This window comes from Mustelus asterias, chromosome 6 (genome assembly GCF_964213995.1).
Source record: "Mustelus asterias chromosome 6, sMusAst1.hap1.1, whole genome shotgun sequence".
Taxonomy (NCBI): Eukaryota; Metazoa; Chordata; class Chondrichthyes; order Carcharhiniformes; family Triakidae; genus Mustelus; species Mustelus asterias.
The window spans coordinates 17,557,776-17,575,122 of record NC_135806.1 but is presented as its reverse complement, the minus strand read 5'-3'; the positions used below and the strand labels follow the sequence as shown (position 1 = coordinate 17,575,122).

General features: G+C 42.4%; 1 protein-coding gene across 1 annotated transcript in view; it reads left to right on the top strand.

Annotated features, from left to right (window-relative positions):
* The window catches only part of ermp1 (endoplasmic reticulum metallopeptidase 1), a 40,276-nt gene extending 23,218 nt beyond the window's left edge, over positions 1–17,058 (top strand). The window contains exons 10-15 of the mRNA XM_078214094.1: positions 2,868–3,058; positions 4,104–4,256; positions 6,064–6,263; positions 6,595–6,710; positions 9,137–9,300; positions 14,631–17,058. Of these exons, the coding sequence (XP_078070220.1) occupies positions 2,868–3,058; positions 4,104–4,256; positions 6,064–6,263; positions 6,595–6,710; positions 9,137–9,300; positions 14,631–14,795 (989 nt within the window). The 3' untranslated portion in view covers positions 14,796–17,058. The remainder of the gene's footprint in view (positions 1–2,867; positions 3,059–4,103; positions 4,257–6,063; positions 6,264–6,594; positions 6,711–9,136; positions 9,301–14,630) is intronic.
* The last annotated feature ends 289 nt before the right edge of the window (positions 17,059–17,347 follow it).

Genomic DNA, 17,347 nt, shown 5'->3' with positions numbered 1-17,347 from the left:
CATTCTGTTTTAGGGATTGTGCACTTGAACAATGGAACAGAAACACAGCAAAATTCTGTGTACATGGTTCTCCTTCCTGTGCTGTTTCTCCTGCACATTGCATAAGCCAGTGGGAGGAGGATTACCAACTTTGCTTTCTTCAGCTTCGGATTCAGAACCTGGTCGTGACCCATTTTGTTTGTCATTGGCACCAAAATGAGGAGTTGGATATTTCGCCACTCTCCTTTCCTAATGCAGATGAAGATTCTCTGCAGCATTGATACAAAAGCAAAACGCTGCAAATCTGAATGAAAACAGAAAATACAGGAAATACTCAGCAGGTCAGACAGCATCTGTGGCGAGAAACAGTTTATCTTTCAGGTCTTGATGACCCTTCATCAGAAGTTGGTCTCTCCATCTTCTGAGTGGTGGGAGGCAAAGCTACTCTGCAGAGATGCCTTTTCATCAGGCGATGTAAACTTTGTGAAGTCCTGAAAGGATGAAAGAACGCCTTTCAAATATGCTATGTAATTAGAATGTTTTTATTCCTGCTGCATTGAATTGGTTTTCGCTCAAAAGATTGGGAATGTTTTTTTCACTTCTTGCTTTGCGGTTTTTCTGTTTGCCCCCTCTTTTTCATTCTTGACGCTTCATTGACTTGAGTGAAACTCCAGAATTTTGTCTTGATTGATTAATAATAAATGTGGGGTTAGCTCCCAATAAATGTGATGTAAAAGGTCAGCAAATTCATCTTTACAGGCCTGCCCTCCTTTATGCCTTTAAGCATCCTGCCCTCATCCCCAAACTTTTACAAAGACCGAATAGCTGGCCTCCTGAACTTATTCGAAGTGCAACTCGTTCACAACTTTGCAATTTCCATCTTAATCTCGCACTCTGCCCTGCAGATCTATATCCATTAATCTGATTGATACCCACTGGTGCCTTGTTCCTTGTCGCTACTGTTTCAACATCCCAACTTCAAAAACCTCTATTGGAGTTTATTTAAACTGGACCAACTTAGTACATCAGTGTTGAGCTTCCCTTTTATGGATGTCCGTTTGGTCAGTATTGCTCACAAAGGATCGTGAAAGCTGTATTTCATCCTTTCAGGACTTTACGAATGGTCTTTGCTTGCTGATGAAGTGACATCTTCCCAGAATTTCAATGCCTCCTCCTTAGACAATGGAATCCGCTGACACTGACCAACTAGATAGTCTGGATCAAGGGAACTTGGAGAACTTGAAAACTTTGAAAATTCTTGAGACCTCAGATAAAATCCAGGAGTGATTGATTGATTGGAGGGAAGTGGCCTTGTGTTTCCCCTCTAAAGCTCTTTTGAACTATTGGATTTGAGTTTTATTGAGGAATCAGTCTGCATCACAAAGATACCAGCAAATCATAATTGGCAAGCTCACTGGGTGGCCACAGAATGGTTGGATGTTAAACTGGTGCATTAGGAATAATTTTCTGAGATTAAAGTGCACGCACATTGTTAGAAGAAGGTTGTCAATATTTACTCCTCCAGTCATGCCATACGTTATGTTTGATGTTGACACTGGGAAAAATGGCAGTATTTCATCACAATGCTATGACCATAAAAAGCAGGGCAATTTTATCGTGTTGGTTTGATTGATCGCACATCTGTTGCGACTGTCATTAGTGACAATGTGGGGAAATATAGGTCATAGAAGGTCCTTGTAAGAATATATCAGGTCTTGCTTCAGTGTGAATTGAGAACAGATGATGCACATTAAAATCTGTACATAACAACTGGGGTTTTCCCCATTAGGGAACTGCTTCTGGACAGGGAAAGGATGCGGAAGGGTAGAGTAGAAACCAGTGTTAGTACTGAACTACAATATCACACACAAGTTGTGAATCATCAAGATGATTTCTGCCTAATTTGATAAATGGGTGTTCACCTGTATACCATTTAGTACCTGAGAATAAATGAGATAATGCAGAGATAACAATTTTTCTAAAAGATGGAATTAACCATTGGAGGGAGTCATTGCACAGGCGGATATCTCAAAGACAATTGTTGTTTTCTTGGCATGTGTAAGTTTTTTGATAGCTTACACATGGACAAACAATGTATAATGATTGATTGTAAAACGATTCAACTTTTTCTACATGCCAATCGTTTTTCCATGTAATTTTGTTTTTTTTGCAAATATATGGAAATATTATTTGGGGATTTTATATTGGGAGCAGCAGGGAATTTTTTTTTTATCAATCCAAAATTCTAGCTGAAGTACTTGCAGGTGTGGGTTATATCCCTGCCTTGATGATATATTTTTATGTATCTTTATTAGGGCGGCACGGTAGCACAGTGGTTAGCACTGCTGCTTCACAGCTCCAAGGTCCCGGGTTCGATTCCCGGCTCGGGTCACTGTCTGTGTGGAGTTTGCACATTCTCCTCGTGTCTGCGTGGGTTTCCTCCGGGTGCTCCGGTTTCCTCCCACAGTCCAAAGATGTGCGGGTTAGGTTGATTGGCCAGGTTAAAAAAAATTGCCCCTTAGAGTCCTGATGCGTAGGTTACAGGGATTAGCGGGTAAATATGTGGGGGTAGGGCCTGGGTGGGATTGTGGTCGGTGCAGACTCGATGGGCCGAATAGCCTCCTTCTGCACTGTAGGGTTTCTTTAAAAAAAAGAGCTTTCTTTCTTTTCTACGTTTTCCTATTGGATGCAAGAAATTCCCCTAGATACTGAAAGCTGATATAAGTAACCTGGTGTCAAAGTGTTCGGTTATTCAATAACTGGATAAATCTGTATTGGGGACGGGGAGGTGAAGGAATGAAATATTTATATATTTGAAAATAAAGTTTTTGCAAGTCAGCAAATGCTGTATTTTCTGATTGTTTTCTGTCTCTTTCTGTTTTACCCAGGTGCTACAGTGAAGCTGACGGCAGTTTATTTTCTGGGTCTATTTATTCCTCATTTACTGACCATGTACCTGTTTTGGGGTGCATTTGAGATGTTCACTCCCATCCTAGGTCGTAGTGGTACTGAAATACCTCCTGACGTTGCACTGGCTTCTATTATTGCAGCATGCACTATCATCCTCACTACTTACTTTGTAAGTGGCTGTGTTACATTACATTCAAGGCAATGGGGTAAATTGTTGTGTTTTGAGAAACTGGGATGAAAGGAATAAATAACAACTTTTTAATTTACCTGTTTAAGATTTTGAGTTCTTCATATCAAGAAGAAATTAGATATGGCTCTTGGGGCTCTAGGGATTAAGGGATATTGAGGTGGGGGGAGAGAATCAGGATATTGAATTCAATGATCAGCCATGATCAAAATGAATGGAGGAGCCGGCTCGAAGGGCTGAATTATCTACTCCTGCTTCTAGTTTCTATGTTTCTATATCCTTTTGCTGCTGCCAAGTTCTACTTTGACCCTGTGGTACATTTGCAGATGTGTGCCTACACTTGCACTGCTGCAGGATGTAAACTAGTAATTGGAGAAGTAAAATGGATCTTGCAGCACAATAACAGGCCATTCTGCCCAATAGGTCTAGCCGTTGCTTATGATTTGCATAACCATCTCGCATTTTCTTTCACCTCACCTTTCCCAATACATTTTTCATTTTTCTTGTCCCTTGTGTATTTATCTAGCTTCCTTTTAAAAGCACCTAAGATACATTAGGACAGTTATTTGTGATGCCTTCTGGATAAACTTGTTTGCTACTCCGTTGGAGCATTGGTCGATGGGAGTTAGGGTTCTACCCTGCACCATTCATTCCCCATTCAGCCCCCTCTAGTTTTCACTCTGCCCCTTACTTGTGTCTCTAAAATGAAAACAATTCTTGTAAATTGTGAAAACATACAGTTTATATTTCGTGAAGGCATTAAATAGTTAAAAATGTTAAAACTATTGTTTGGGTGCATTATAATGGGGCACTGGGAACAGATTACTCACCATATTAAAACTATCACCATCCAATCCAATTCTGTCATTCCTTACCTAATGACCATGTACACAGGCAAGTTATCAGGAGTGCAAAATCAGGCTAATTATCACTCACTGCACCCCTTCCTCTACCCTGGACTGTTTAAATTTTCAATTGGAGTGTGTTGTAAGTTTTTGTCTGTTCACTCACTATTTTCTGTTTCTAGGTGAGTCTGATTTACCTGTGTAGAAGTACAAAATGGACTCTGTTGAGTTTAGTGACTGTGTTTTTGGTCTCGACAACTCTAGTTTGTAGTGGAGCATTTTTTCCATATACATCTGACCCTGCTGGACCACACCCCAAGAGAATCTACCTTCAGGTAAGAGATATTGTTTAGTATGCTTCATTATACTATATAATATAGATTATATCACAACAGTATAGTTGTTAGGTCTAGAAAACAGGTATTTTAAAAATGTAGATATATTTGTTCTGTAGGGAAAGCAGTAGCTAATTTGCATGGAGCAAAGTCCCACAAACAGCAGTGTAATATTAGGGAAGGGTTAATATTGGTTGAGGGATAACATTGGTCAGGACACTTGGGGAAAACCCCCAGCCCCAGACTCAATCTTTTACATCCGCCCGAGAGAACAAATGGGTCTCGATTTAATGTCACCTGACACACAGCACCTCTGACATTGCAGCACTCCCTCGGTGCCACACTGGAGTGCCAGTGTAGATTATGAGCTGGAGTGGGACTTGAAGCCACAATCTTCTGACCCTTGAGGTGAGAGTAGTATCATTGAAGTAAAAAAAATACAAACAGAAAATGCTGTAAAAATGCCGGTAGGTTTGGCAGCTTCGGTAGAGAGAGAAAAACAGAGTTAACGTTTTTAGGTTGATGTCCTTGGTCAAGACTTGCAAGAGATGTAAAAGGTTTTAAGAAAGTGCAGAGGCAAAAAAAGGTGCAGCATATGAGGGAAGAACAACATGGGAAGTCTGTGATGCGGAAGGCAGAAGATTAATGTCCGAGGGATCATGGTGTGAGGCAAAAGGAGATAGTAATGTGGCAAGTAAAGAAACAAATGATGGACAGAGGTGTAACTGGGAATAAAAAAGCATTAGTCGGTTCAGCAGGTAAAGCAGACTTGGTAAGTTGGTCACTGAGGAGAGGGAAGGGAAATCAGGTTGCAAATAAACATTTGTTTTCTTGTTTATCCCTTTGATATGCCCTTAAGGATTTTTTGAATTCTTTCTTGGGACTTGGGCATCATTGGCTAAGCCACCATTTATAGGCCCATCCCCAATTACTCTTGAGACGGTGATGATTAATGCAACCCATGTGATGTAGGTGAACCCGCAGTGCTGTTTGGGAGTGAGTTCTAAGGTTTTGACCCAGCGCCAGTGAAGCAGCAGTGATATATTTCCAAGTCAAGTTTTTGCTGTACCTGCATTTTTTGTGATTCGTGCACAAAGACACCCAGATCCCTCTGCATCTGAGCTCTGCAATCTCTTACCATTTAGATAATATGCTTCTCTTTTAATCTTCCTGCCAAAATGGACAATTTCACATTTAGCCATTTTATACTCCATTTGCCAGACCTTTTCCCAGTCACGTAACCTGTCTTGTATTTTTGTAGCCTCCTTATGTCGTCTTCACAACTTGCCTATCTTTGTGTCATCGTATCTTTCTGACAAGCTCCTGTCATTTCTCCCTTTATGCTCTCCCCTACCATACTGTTAGGGTGCCTGTGCACGACTCCCACAAGTGACTTCTTGCCTTTACCATTTTTCATCTCTCCCCAAACTGTTTCCACATCCTCGTCCCTGAACTTTAGTCTTTCTCTCTATTTTGCTAACACCATCATTAACTAACAGAACCAGCCTTCCACTTTCTATGGAGAGTTTAAACTCCTGCAAATTTTTTTTAAGGGCAAGGTGCTGTTTGATTTGTGTTGCTCTAGTTTGCTTTTCAAAAACAACAAGTTCTGGAGATTCACAACTCCTGTCATATCTCTTAGTCCTGTACACTTGCTGGCTGGCATGCCTTTATTTTGCCAACAAGATTCAGCTTTTTAATGTTTTGACAATGAGGAGTTAATACTTGTGATGTGATATCTGATATGAAACTGGATTTTGGCATATCTTTGGCAATGTATTCACTTCTTTTCCTCTCCCCACTTCAGCATACAACAAGGACATTCCATGATCTTGACGGGGAAGTAATCAAGAGAGATTCTGGGATATGGATTAATGGATTTGATTACACCCTTATGTCCCACGTTACTCCACATATACCTGAAATAAACCATACAATAAGAAGTTCATGCGAGGATGCACCTTTTTGTGGATATCCTTGGTTCTTACCTGTGCACAGCCTTATCAGGTGAGGATTTCTGTCTCGGAGGTGTTGGTGGTCATTGGGATTGGCTGCTGTGCGTTGTTCACTCTTTGTGAAGTTAGACACTAAATGTCAGCAGTTTGACAATGGGAGACATCATGGTCATTGGTGGCTGATATTTACCCTGAGTTATGGCAGGGGCCAAATGTATTGAACCCATCTCAGAGATTTGCGTGGAACAGGCGAAAGTGCTGTTGCAGTAAATGAATGAGCATTGATGAACAACAACGGTCATTCCTGATAAAGCCACTTGGCCTTCAGCTTTGAAGAAACTTTCTCTCGAGTTTGTTCACCAGCTTTTTGTACTGTTTCCTAGGAAAAACTGGTATCTGCCTGCTGCAGAATTTTCACCCAAGGCGCCTGTTGCTTTCAAACTGATTTCCAATAATAAGATGCCTTCAGAGTCTCAGAAGTTGACCTTTGAGGTGACAGGTATGAGAATGACTGAATTTTAGCTTCTGCATCAAGTGCAATTAAGTGTTGACTGTGGGAGATCCAAGTGTTCTCAGACGTTCTGCTTTTAACACAAACATCAACAAAAAGGAATACAAATTTAAAATCCAAGAATTATGCAAGATTATTGAGCTGAAATATGAGAGTTTGTGAGCATCCCGGTGGCACAGTGGTTAGCACTGCTGCCCCACCGCGCCAGGGCCCCAGGTTCGATTCCAGCCTCGGATCACTGTCTGTGCGGAGTCTGCACATTCTCCCCATGTCTGCATGGGTTTCTTCCGGGTGCTCCGGTTTCCTCCCACAGTCCAAAGATGTGCAGGTTAGGTTGATTGGCCAAGCTAAATTGATCCCAGTGTCAGGAGATTAACGGTAAATATGAGGGGTTACGGGAATGGGTCCTGGGTGGGATTGTGGTCAGTGCAACTCGATGGGCTGAATGTCCGTCTTCTGCACTGTCGGGATTCTATGATGAACTCCAAAAATGCATTTGCATAATTGTGTTTTTTAATTTCAGCGTCTTTTAAATTCAGGCCTGGTCATTGCATTTTTCGTTAGTTTTTAGCTTTGTCCCACATTAATGATCCCTGGGCTGCTGGGTTTACTTTGATGCTGTACTAATTTTGTACATCTTTGTGTCACTATGAATCAGTTATTGTCCATGTCATTTTAGATTTAATTTAACAATAGCTTCTGCATCTTCAGTATTTCACTAAGGCAAACTGTTAGAACGGGTAATAATCATTTACCACTTAACTAGGGAAGGTAATGTAGCGGCAGTAATGTGATATGCGTAAGGTATGTTTCTCTACCCCCATCATGGATTTCAGCTTGCCAGATAGGGCCACCTCATGGCTGAACTGTATACTGCAATTTTGTACACTCATAGAATCCCTACAGTGCAGAAGGAGGCCATTCGGCCCATCGAGGCTGCACTGACCACAATCCCACCCAGGCCCTATTCCCGTAACCCCTCATATTTACCCTGCTAATCCCCCTGGCACTATGGTTAATTTAGCATGGCTAATCGACCTAACCCGCACATCTTTGGACTGTGGGAGGAAACAGGAGCACCCGGAGGAAACCCGTGCAGACGCGGGGCGAATGTGTAAGCTCCACACAGATAGTGGACCAAGACTGGAATTGAACCCAGGTTCCTGGCACTATGAGGCAGCAGTGCTGATCACTGTCACCATGCTGCCCATGACCATGATTATCAAAATACTTTAGAAAAAATTGTGAAACTTTCCAGGTGTCAGCTTTTGCTGATTTGGTTGCATTGTTCGTGTGAATAGGACCCCTGAGTCGCAAATGGTTTCTTTTCTCCTCATATCTTGATGTACGCACGCACAATGTGAAGTTGTATCCTAGATATATAAATTTTAATGCCCTGAGGGTACTTTAATCTTAGTTACGGGTGACAATGAAGATGTTAAACCTGTGCTACACCATCTAAGATCTAGCAATCTGAAAAGCAGTGGTGCCTAAAAACCAGGCATTTTTTATAAGCTGCTATGCATACTTTTTTTCTTATTATTAAATGAGTGAAATAATTTACCGGCTTGTTGGGCTCTCAGCCGCGTTGGCGTGCCGACTAGTTTTTGGTTTGTGCACCTGTCTTTTTGTGTGCTCAGTGTGTTCCGAGTGTCCCTGGACCCAATCCAACCGCCCGACCCAAAAACCAACAAGATCCAAAATCCAGCATGGACCTGGTCTGGTTACTAGTTTTGACAGTAAGAAGTCTAACAACTCCAGGTTAAAGTCCAACAGGTTTATTTGGTAGCAAATGCCACTAGCTTTCGGAGCGCTGCTCCTTCGTCAGGTGAGTGGGAGATCTGCTAACAAACAGCAAACAGGGCATATAAAGACACAAACTCAATTTACAGAATAATGAATAATGATTGGAATGCGAGTCTTTACAGCTAATCAAGTCTTAAAGGTACTAGTTTTGAGACACTGTACCTGTCTTGTGTAAATAAATGTGGCACAGTGGTTAGCACTGCAGCCTCACAGCACCAGGTCACTGTCTGAGTAGCGTTTGTATGTTCTCCCTGTGTCTGCATGGGTTTCCTCCAAGTGCTCCGATTTCCTCCCACAGTCTGCAAGACGAGCTGGTTAGGTGGATTGCCCATGCTCAATTCTCCCTCAGTGTACCCGAACAGGTGCTGGAATGTGGCGACTAAGGGATTTTCACAGTAACTTCATTGCAGTGTTGATGTAAGCCTACTTGTAACAAATAAATAAACTTAAACTTAAATAAAAAGGTGAAGCATAGTGGGCGGGAAGAATATTTGAAGAGAGCATAAAGAGTTCAGTCATTTTGTTTAGAAATATTGTGCATTTGTAGTTCTGAGTATTAACCAATTACTGATTTCTGTTCTTCTGAGTGTACCCTTTCCTTTGTGTAGGTCCCAGTCACATGACATTGTACATACGCCCACTTGAAGGAACTAGCATCATCGCATCGTCTTTTGGGAATGGGTCATTATTGTACAATAATGATGGAGATTATTTTGTTTTCTATTCCCATGGACTACAGGCTCCAGCTTGGCAATTTTGGTTGGAGATCCAGGTAAACAAATTCATCCCCGACAGCCTATGTGCTTTGTCTTTCTTTTTGTGATCATTATTGTGTGAGTAACCCTGCAGATCTCTCTCAGAAGGCTGTCTTTAAATTTTGCAAGCCTAGTCGGTGAGTGTTGGCAACACTGTTCAACTGAAGAGCCAAGCACAAGCTAATCACTAGATAGCAATGGGAGGTGGCGGGTTGGTTAACTAATGGAACTGCTGCCTGCTCACAGGGTTAGGTATAATTACCCTTTTACAGTTTAGATTTGGAGTAACTGAACTAAAATTGATGTCCGTCAAGGTATATGGCACACATCGTCAACTTCTTTGATGAAGAGTTAGAAAATGATCAGGAAATATATTTACTGTTGTTAACAGATGTTCCTATTTCAGGTAATATGAACGTAAGTGCAGGAATAGGCCATTCAGCCCATCAAACCTGCTCCGCCATTCAATACAATCATGGTTGATAGGACTCTCCAATGTCTCTTACGGCCATCATCCCCTAACCCTTTACTTATTGTTAATAAGAAATCTATCAGTCTCGGTTTTAAACATACACAATGACGGAGCTTCCACTGCCCTCTGGGGGAAAAAATTCCAAAGATTCACAACCCTCTGTGTAAAGAAATTTTTCCTCATCTTGGTCGAATGTGGCATCCCCTATATTTTGAAATGATGCCCCCTAGCTCTAGACTCCCTACCATCTTACCCGCATCTACCCTGTACATTGTTTTAAGTATTTTGTAGATCACTTCTCATTCCTCAAAACTCTAGAGAATACAGGCCCAGTTTGCCCAATCTCTCTTCATAAGACAATCACACCAGCTCCATAACATGTCTGGTGAACCTTCCTGAGGTAAGGGATACCAAAATTGCACACATTACTCCAGGTGTGGCCTAACCAAGCTCCTCTACAATTGAAGCAAGACCTCACTACTTATGCACTCAAATCCTCTTGCAATAAAGAGGATTTGTCTTCCTAATAGCTTGCTGCACCTGCATGCTAGCATTCAGTGACATATGGACAAGGACACCCAGGTTACTTTGTACATCTAAACTAATTTCTTACCGTTTAGGAAGCACTTTGTATATCTGTTCCTTTACCAAAATGATTAGCTCACATTTATCCACATTATCCACATTATATGGGTGGTTAGCACTACTGCCTCACGCGCCAGGGACCCGGGTTCAATTCTGGCTTCGGGTAACTGACTGTGTGGAGTTTGCATATCCTCCCCATGTCTGCTAGGTTTCCTCTGAGTGCGCTGGTTTCCTTCCACACTCCAAAGATGAGTGGGTTTGGTGGATTGGCCATCCTCATTTGCCCCTTAGTATCAGGGTGGTTAGCAGGGTAAATGTGTGTGGTTACGGGGATAGGATCTGGGTGGGATTGTTGTTGGTGTCGGCTTGATGGGCTAACTGGCCTCTTTCTGCACTGAAGGGATTCTTTGATCTGCCATGTTCTTGCCCACTCACTAAGTCTGTTCAAATCCTCCTGCGGCCGCTTTACATTTTCCTCACAACACACATTCCCAGCTAGCTTTGTATCATTTGCTAAAATGGGCAGAGAATTCCAGACATTCACTACCCTCTGAGAGAAGAAGTTCCCCCTCAACTCTGTTCTGAACCGGCCCCCACTTATTTTGAGGCTGTGCCCTCTAGTTCTGGTTTCCCTTCTAAGTGGAAAGAATCTCTCTACCTCTACCCTATCCAGCCCCTTCATTATCTTATATGTCTCTATAAGATCACCCCTCAGCCTTCTAAACTCCAACGAGTACAGACCCAATCTGTTCAATCTCTCCTCATAAGCTACACCCCTCATCTCCGGTATCAACCTGGTGAACCTTCTCTGCACTCCCTCCAAGGCCAATATATCCTTTCGCAAATAAGGGGACCAAAACTGCACACACTACTCCAGTTGCGGCCTCACCAGTGCCCTGTACAGTTGCAGCAAGACCTCCCTGCTTTTATATTCTATCCCCCTCGTGATAAAGGTCAACATTCCATTCACCTTCTTGATCACCTGCTGCACCTGCAGACTGAGTTTTTGCGATTCGTGCACAAGGACCCCCAGGTCCCTCTGCACAGTAGCATGATGTAATTTTTCTCCATTTAAATAATATTCCAATTTACTATTATTTCTTCCAAAGTGGATAACCTCACATTTGCCAATGTTATATTCCATCTGCCAGATCCTCACCCACTCGCTCAGCCTATCCAAATCTCTCTGCAGACTTTCCGCATCCTCCACGCAATTCGCTTTCCCACTCATCTTCGTGTCATCAGCAAACTTTGATACCCTACACTCAGTCCCCTCCTCCAGATCATCTATGTAAATGGTAAACAGTTGAGGCCCCAGCACCGATCCCTGCGGCACGCCACTGGTCACCAACTGCCAACCAGAAAAGCACCCATTTATTCCAACTGTCTGCTTCCTGTTAGATAGCCAATCCCCAATGCACGCCAACACCTTACCCCCGACTCCGTGTACCCCAATCTTCTGCACAGCCTTTTGTGAGGCACCTTATCGAATGCCTTCTGGAAATCTAAAAACACCACATCCACCGGTTCCCCTCTGTCAACCTCTCTCTGCCCTGTGGATCCAGAACTGGCTTGCCCAAAGGAGGCAGAGAGTGTGTATAGATGGGTCTTTTTCTAAATGGAGATCGGTCACCAGTGGTGTGCCCCAGGGATCTGTCCTGGGACCCTTGCTGTTTGTCATTTTCATAAATGACCTGGATGAGGAAGTGGAGGGATGGGTTGGTAAGTTTGCCGACGACACGAAGGTTGGTGGGGTTGTGGATAGTCTGGAGGGATGTCAGAAGTTACAGAGGGACATAAATAGGATGCAAGGCTGGGCAGAGAAATGGCAGATGGACTTCAACCCAGATAAATGCGTAGTGGTCCATTTTGGCAGGTCAAATGGGATGAAGGAGTACAATATAAAGGGAAAGACTCTTAGTACTGTAGAGGATCAGAAGGATCTTGGGGTCCGGGTCCATAGGACTCTAAAATCGGCCCCGCAGGTGGAGGAGGTGGTTAAGAAGGCATATGGTGCGCTGGCCTCTATCAATCGAGGGATTGAGTTTAGGAGTCCAGAGATAATGATGCAGCTACATAAGATCCTCGTCAGACCCCATTTGGAGTACTGTGCTCAGTTCTGGTCGCCTCATTACAGGAAGGATGTGGAAAAGATTGAAAGGGCGCAGAGGAGATTTACAAGGATGTTGCCTGGATTGAGTGGCATGCCTTATGAGGATAGGCTGAGGGAGCTCGGTCTTTTCTCCTTGGAGAGACGTAGGATGAGAGGAGACCTAATAGAGGTATATAAGATGTTGAGAGGCATAGATTGGGTGGACTCTCAGAGGCTTTTTCCCAGGGTGGAAATGGCTGCTACGAGAGGACACAGGTTTAAGGTGCTGGGGGGTAAGTACAGGGGAATTGTTAGGGGGAAGTTTTTCACAGAGGGTGGTGGGCGAGTGGAATCGGCTGCCGTCAGTGGTGGTGGAGGCAAACTCAATAGGGTCTTTTGAGAGACTCCTGGATGAGTATATGGGACTTAATAGGATGGAGGGTTATAGAAAGGCCTAAAAGGTAGGGATATGTTCGGCACAACTTGTGGGGCCGAAGAGCCTGTTTTGTGCTGTTGTTTTCTCTATGTTTCTAACCGCACTAGTCACATCTTCATAAAAATCCAGTAAATTCGTCAAACACGACTTTCCCTTCATGAATCCATGCTGTGTCTGCTTGATTGAACCATTCTTATCCAGGTGCTCTGCTATTTCCTCTTTAATGATGGACTCCAGCATCTTCCCAACTACGGATGTTAAGCTAACCGGCCTGTAGTTACCCGCCTTTTGTCTACTTCCTTTTTTAAACAGCAGCGTAACAGTAGCTGTTTTCCAATCAGCCGGCACTACCCCAGAGTCCAGCGAATTTTGATAAATAACTACTAACGCATCTGCTATTACCTCAGCCATTTCTTTCAGTACCCTGGGATGCATTCCATCCGGGCCCGGGGACTTGTCTACCTTCAGTCCCATTAGTTTACCAAGCACTACCTCTTTAGTAACAGTAATTGTATAAATGCCACAATTGGTCCCCACATCCAAATCATTGATATATATTGTGAACTGATATATACTGATCCCTGTGGTACCCCACCAACCACAACCTGCCAATGTGTGAGAGACCTTTTTATTCTTACTCTCTTGTTTTCTGCCTGTTAGCCAATCCTCGATCTATGACAGTATGTTGCCTCCTATCCCACCCCATGTGCTTTTATCTTGCTAATTAGCCTCCTGTGTGTGGTGTTATGTATTTGTATTCATTCCTGTTGGCTCATTGGAGCTATGTTGTATGAATGCATGCACCGAAAATCATGTAACAGACCTAATGTTGGAAAGGGAGAGAGAAGGCCATGGAAGAGATCACACACCATTAATAAAGCTAATTTGTTTTTAACCAAATTCTGTCCTACGTTTCCAATAGGGGATTTTATCAAAAACCTTCTGAAAGTCCAAATATATTACATCCATCGACTCTACTTTCATCAATTTTGTTAATAACCTCTTCAAAAAAACTCCAAGTTCATCAAACATGATTTCCCATTCATAAGTCCATTGTGACTATGCCCAGTCAGATTGTCATTGTCCAATTGTCTATTTATCACATCCTTTATGATAGATTCCTGCATTTTTCCCTATCACTGATGTAAGGCTAACAGGTCTTGACTTCCCTGTTTTCTCTCTCCCTCCCTTCTTAAATAATGACATTTACTACATGCCAACCTTCAGGAACCATTCCAGAATCGAGAATGTTGGAAGATGATCACCAATGCATTCAGTATCTCTATGCCAACCTCTTACTCTCTGGGACGCCTAATATCAGGTCCTGGGGACTTATTGGCTTTCAATCCCATTAATTTCTCCAATACTATCTTCTTTCTTATACTAATTTCCTATAACTTTGCATTCTCCCTAGTCCCTTGGATCTCCAAATCTGAGAGATTTCCTGTATCTTCCTTAGTGAAAATGGACTCAACGTAAAGCTGTATAAGTGAATGAAAAATACACTGGTGCATAGCAGATAACTGATGAGAAAAACACTAAATGGGTTTGCTTAGCAGAACTAGAAATATGTTTAGTTTGATGTGGTTCAAAATGGAGGATAGTTTATGCAGTATCAAACTTCTTGTTGAACCTTTCGATACATTTGGTATAAAGTTTTCTATTTATGAGTGTGTACAATTTCTTAATGAACAAGTAGCCTTTTTAATATTTAACCACCAATATTCCTCTGAACATTCCTTTATCGTGTTGTGTATTTCAGATCCTTGACCTGATGCCTGATAGTATGATTGTTATCGCTGTAGCTTCCCATCATTTGTTTGGTGAAGATCAAAGAACAACAGAACTGGTTGCTCTGGAAAAGAGATTTCCAGAATGGTGCGTTGTATCCAGCTGGTCCAGCACTTACAACTCGTTTGTCTTCTAACACTCGGGATCAACTAGCTAACGCCAGGTGGATTCTACCTGAATAAAGTATAGCATGGTTGGGTTTGAGACAAAGTTGAATGTATTCCCGTAGTATGCTTTAACGGTGGTGCACGTGAATGAGGGACTGTGAGATTTCAGTAAATAATTTGATGACAAATATTCCAAGCATTAAGGTTGCTCAGTGTAATTCTCAGTGAAGTTAGTGTTTCACAGGTGAACAAAAGTTTGTGTTAAGTGTGAAATGTCCGGCTGCTGCTAGGATCTCCTGGTCAGCAGACCATCTGCTTATTGATTCGATTAGTGTGATGATGGCATTAAAATGGTTGTGTACTGTGCTTTTCTCCCCCTGATGACCAATGCATTTTCCCACAATCAGCTTCTTGGTTCCCTGGCAGTTGCTGGGACCTTGGGGATTCTTGTTTGATGGAAAATGAAGATCACTTGGATGGGTAAAAGATTCAAAATGTCTTTGTGTAGCCATGCGCACGCACTTGATTATTTTGTGTTAACTACATTCCTTGGTTTTCATGATGCATAATCCATAATAGGCAGCACGGTGGCACAGTGGCTAGCACTGCTGCCTCACAGTGCCAGGGCCCGGGTTCGATTCCTGGCTTGGGTCACTGTCTGTGTGGAATTTGCAAGTTCTCCCCGTGTCTGCGTGAGTTTCCTCCGGGTGCTCCGGTTTCCTCCCACAGTCCAAAGATGTGCGGGTTAGGTGGATTGGCCTTGTTAAATTGTCCCTTAGTGTCAGGGGAACGAGCTGAGGTAAATACATGGGGTTATGGGGATAGGGCCTGGGTGGGATTGTGGTTGGTGCAGAATGACCTCCTTCTGCACTGTGGATTCAATGATTCTATGATTGAGTACTTTTGAAATAACACAGTTTAAAAACTTGTCAGGTGCAGCAAATATGAGCAAATGAGGTGAAGTAATAATTTAACAAATCAACTATTCACCTCTGTTTTGTCTCCCTCTCTTCATGCAAATGATTTGGAATATAAGGGCCTATGCATCAAATGATGAAGTTGAATATTTTCAGCTAATTTTTTTCAGGGAAATTCTGGGGAAACCCAAATGATTAGAAGCCCTCCCCCCCCGGCGCCCCTGTGATGTCAGTGGGCTAATTGCAAAGTTGATGTTCACAGGAATGAGTTGCTGCTTGTGGCAGTATTAAACGTGTGACTTGTGATCTTACTAGTGCTAATCAGTCATACTTTTTGTGATAATATTAAACATGAGACTATTCTAAAGATGTTCCATAGCTAGACCTTGGATAATTGCTCTCCGTGCCAGCATGAGGCTGTCTAGGTGTTATCGTTCAGCAGGGCTAGTTTATTCACTCACTCTCTCCTTCCTGAGCAGGGCGAGAGAGTGAGAAGGCCATAGATGTGGGCTTGAGCTTATTCTCAGCCACTGGTGCTGTAGATGGTCAATAGCTGCGATCAAGCAGCCCAGAACAGAGACCATCTCAACAGCAAGCAGCTGGACTGCTTGGAACTTTGAGTAGAACTTAGCATGGCGCGCGGAAGTATGTTTAGAATGTACATAATACAAATTCCTAAGAGCTTATCATAATTGATTTCCTGTATGGTCTGGAACCACGTTCTTGAATATTGTGTAATAGGCATCATAGTAAAACCAAAATACAGATGTACGGTAGCACTGCTTTGTTCCGATGTTTCACTTGTTTGGATGTTGCTGGAGACTCCTTTGCACATTTCCATATTGATTTTACACTGAGCGCTATTTGGTTTACATTAAGGTCTACACGGGGTCAATGAAATGATTTTCAATGTTATCTCAGTACGGAATTTCCTTTGCACTAATTTTTCTTTCAGGTTTGAATCAAGTGCTTTATAATTTACAGGAGCCTAAATAATGAAAATGGCATTGATAATTTAGTTGCAAGTTAAACAAAAACAACTTGCGTTAGATTGGTGTAAACATCTGTCTTAGTTGGCATTAATGACTTCCAATTTTTAGGTTGTTTCGTTAAGATGATGTACATTCATAGCAACTGTTAAACTTCAGGATTTAAAAAGTGGCTGGGTTCTAGGTTTATGTTCTTGATTTGGTTCAGTAATCTTTTACGGATAGAAACAATATAATGGATTTTTAAAAATATTGCATAGGTGGGAAAATTGTTCAAGAAAATACTTGGATATGTCATGTGAATATATTGGAAAATAAAACATTTTTGTGAAGACGTTTTTGAACACTTGTGGCGTCATTTAAACCCATTAAAAATAAATTACATCACTTCCAACTCAACTGAATTATTCTTGGCATCAAGGCAGTATTTGACCGAGTGTGGCATAAAGCAGCCCTAGAAAAAACTGAAGTCAAAGGGAATTGAGGGGAAAATTCTCTATTGGTTTGAGTCACATTGGGCACAAATGATGGTGGTTGTGCTCATTGGAAGCCAATCATCTCAGCTCCAGAATGTCACTGCAGAAGTTTCGTAGGGCAGTGTCCCAGGCCTAGCCATCTGAAGCTGCTTCAGTGATGACCTTCCCTCCATCATAAGGAGCTGGTGATGTTTGCAAA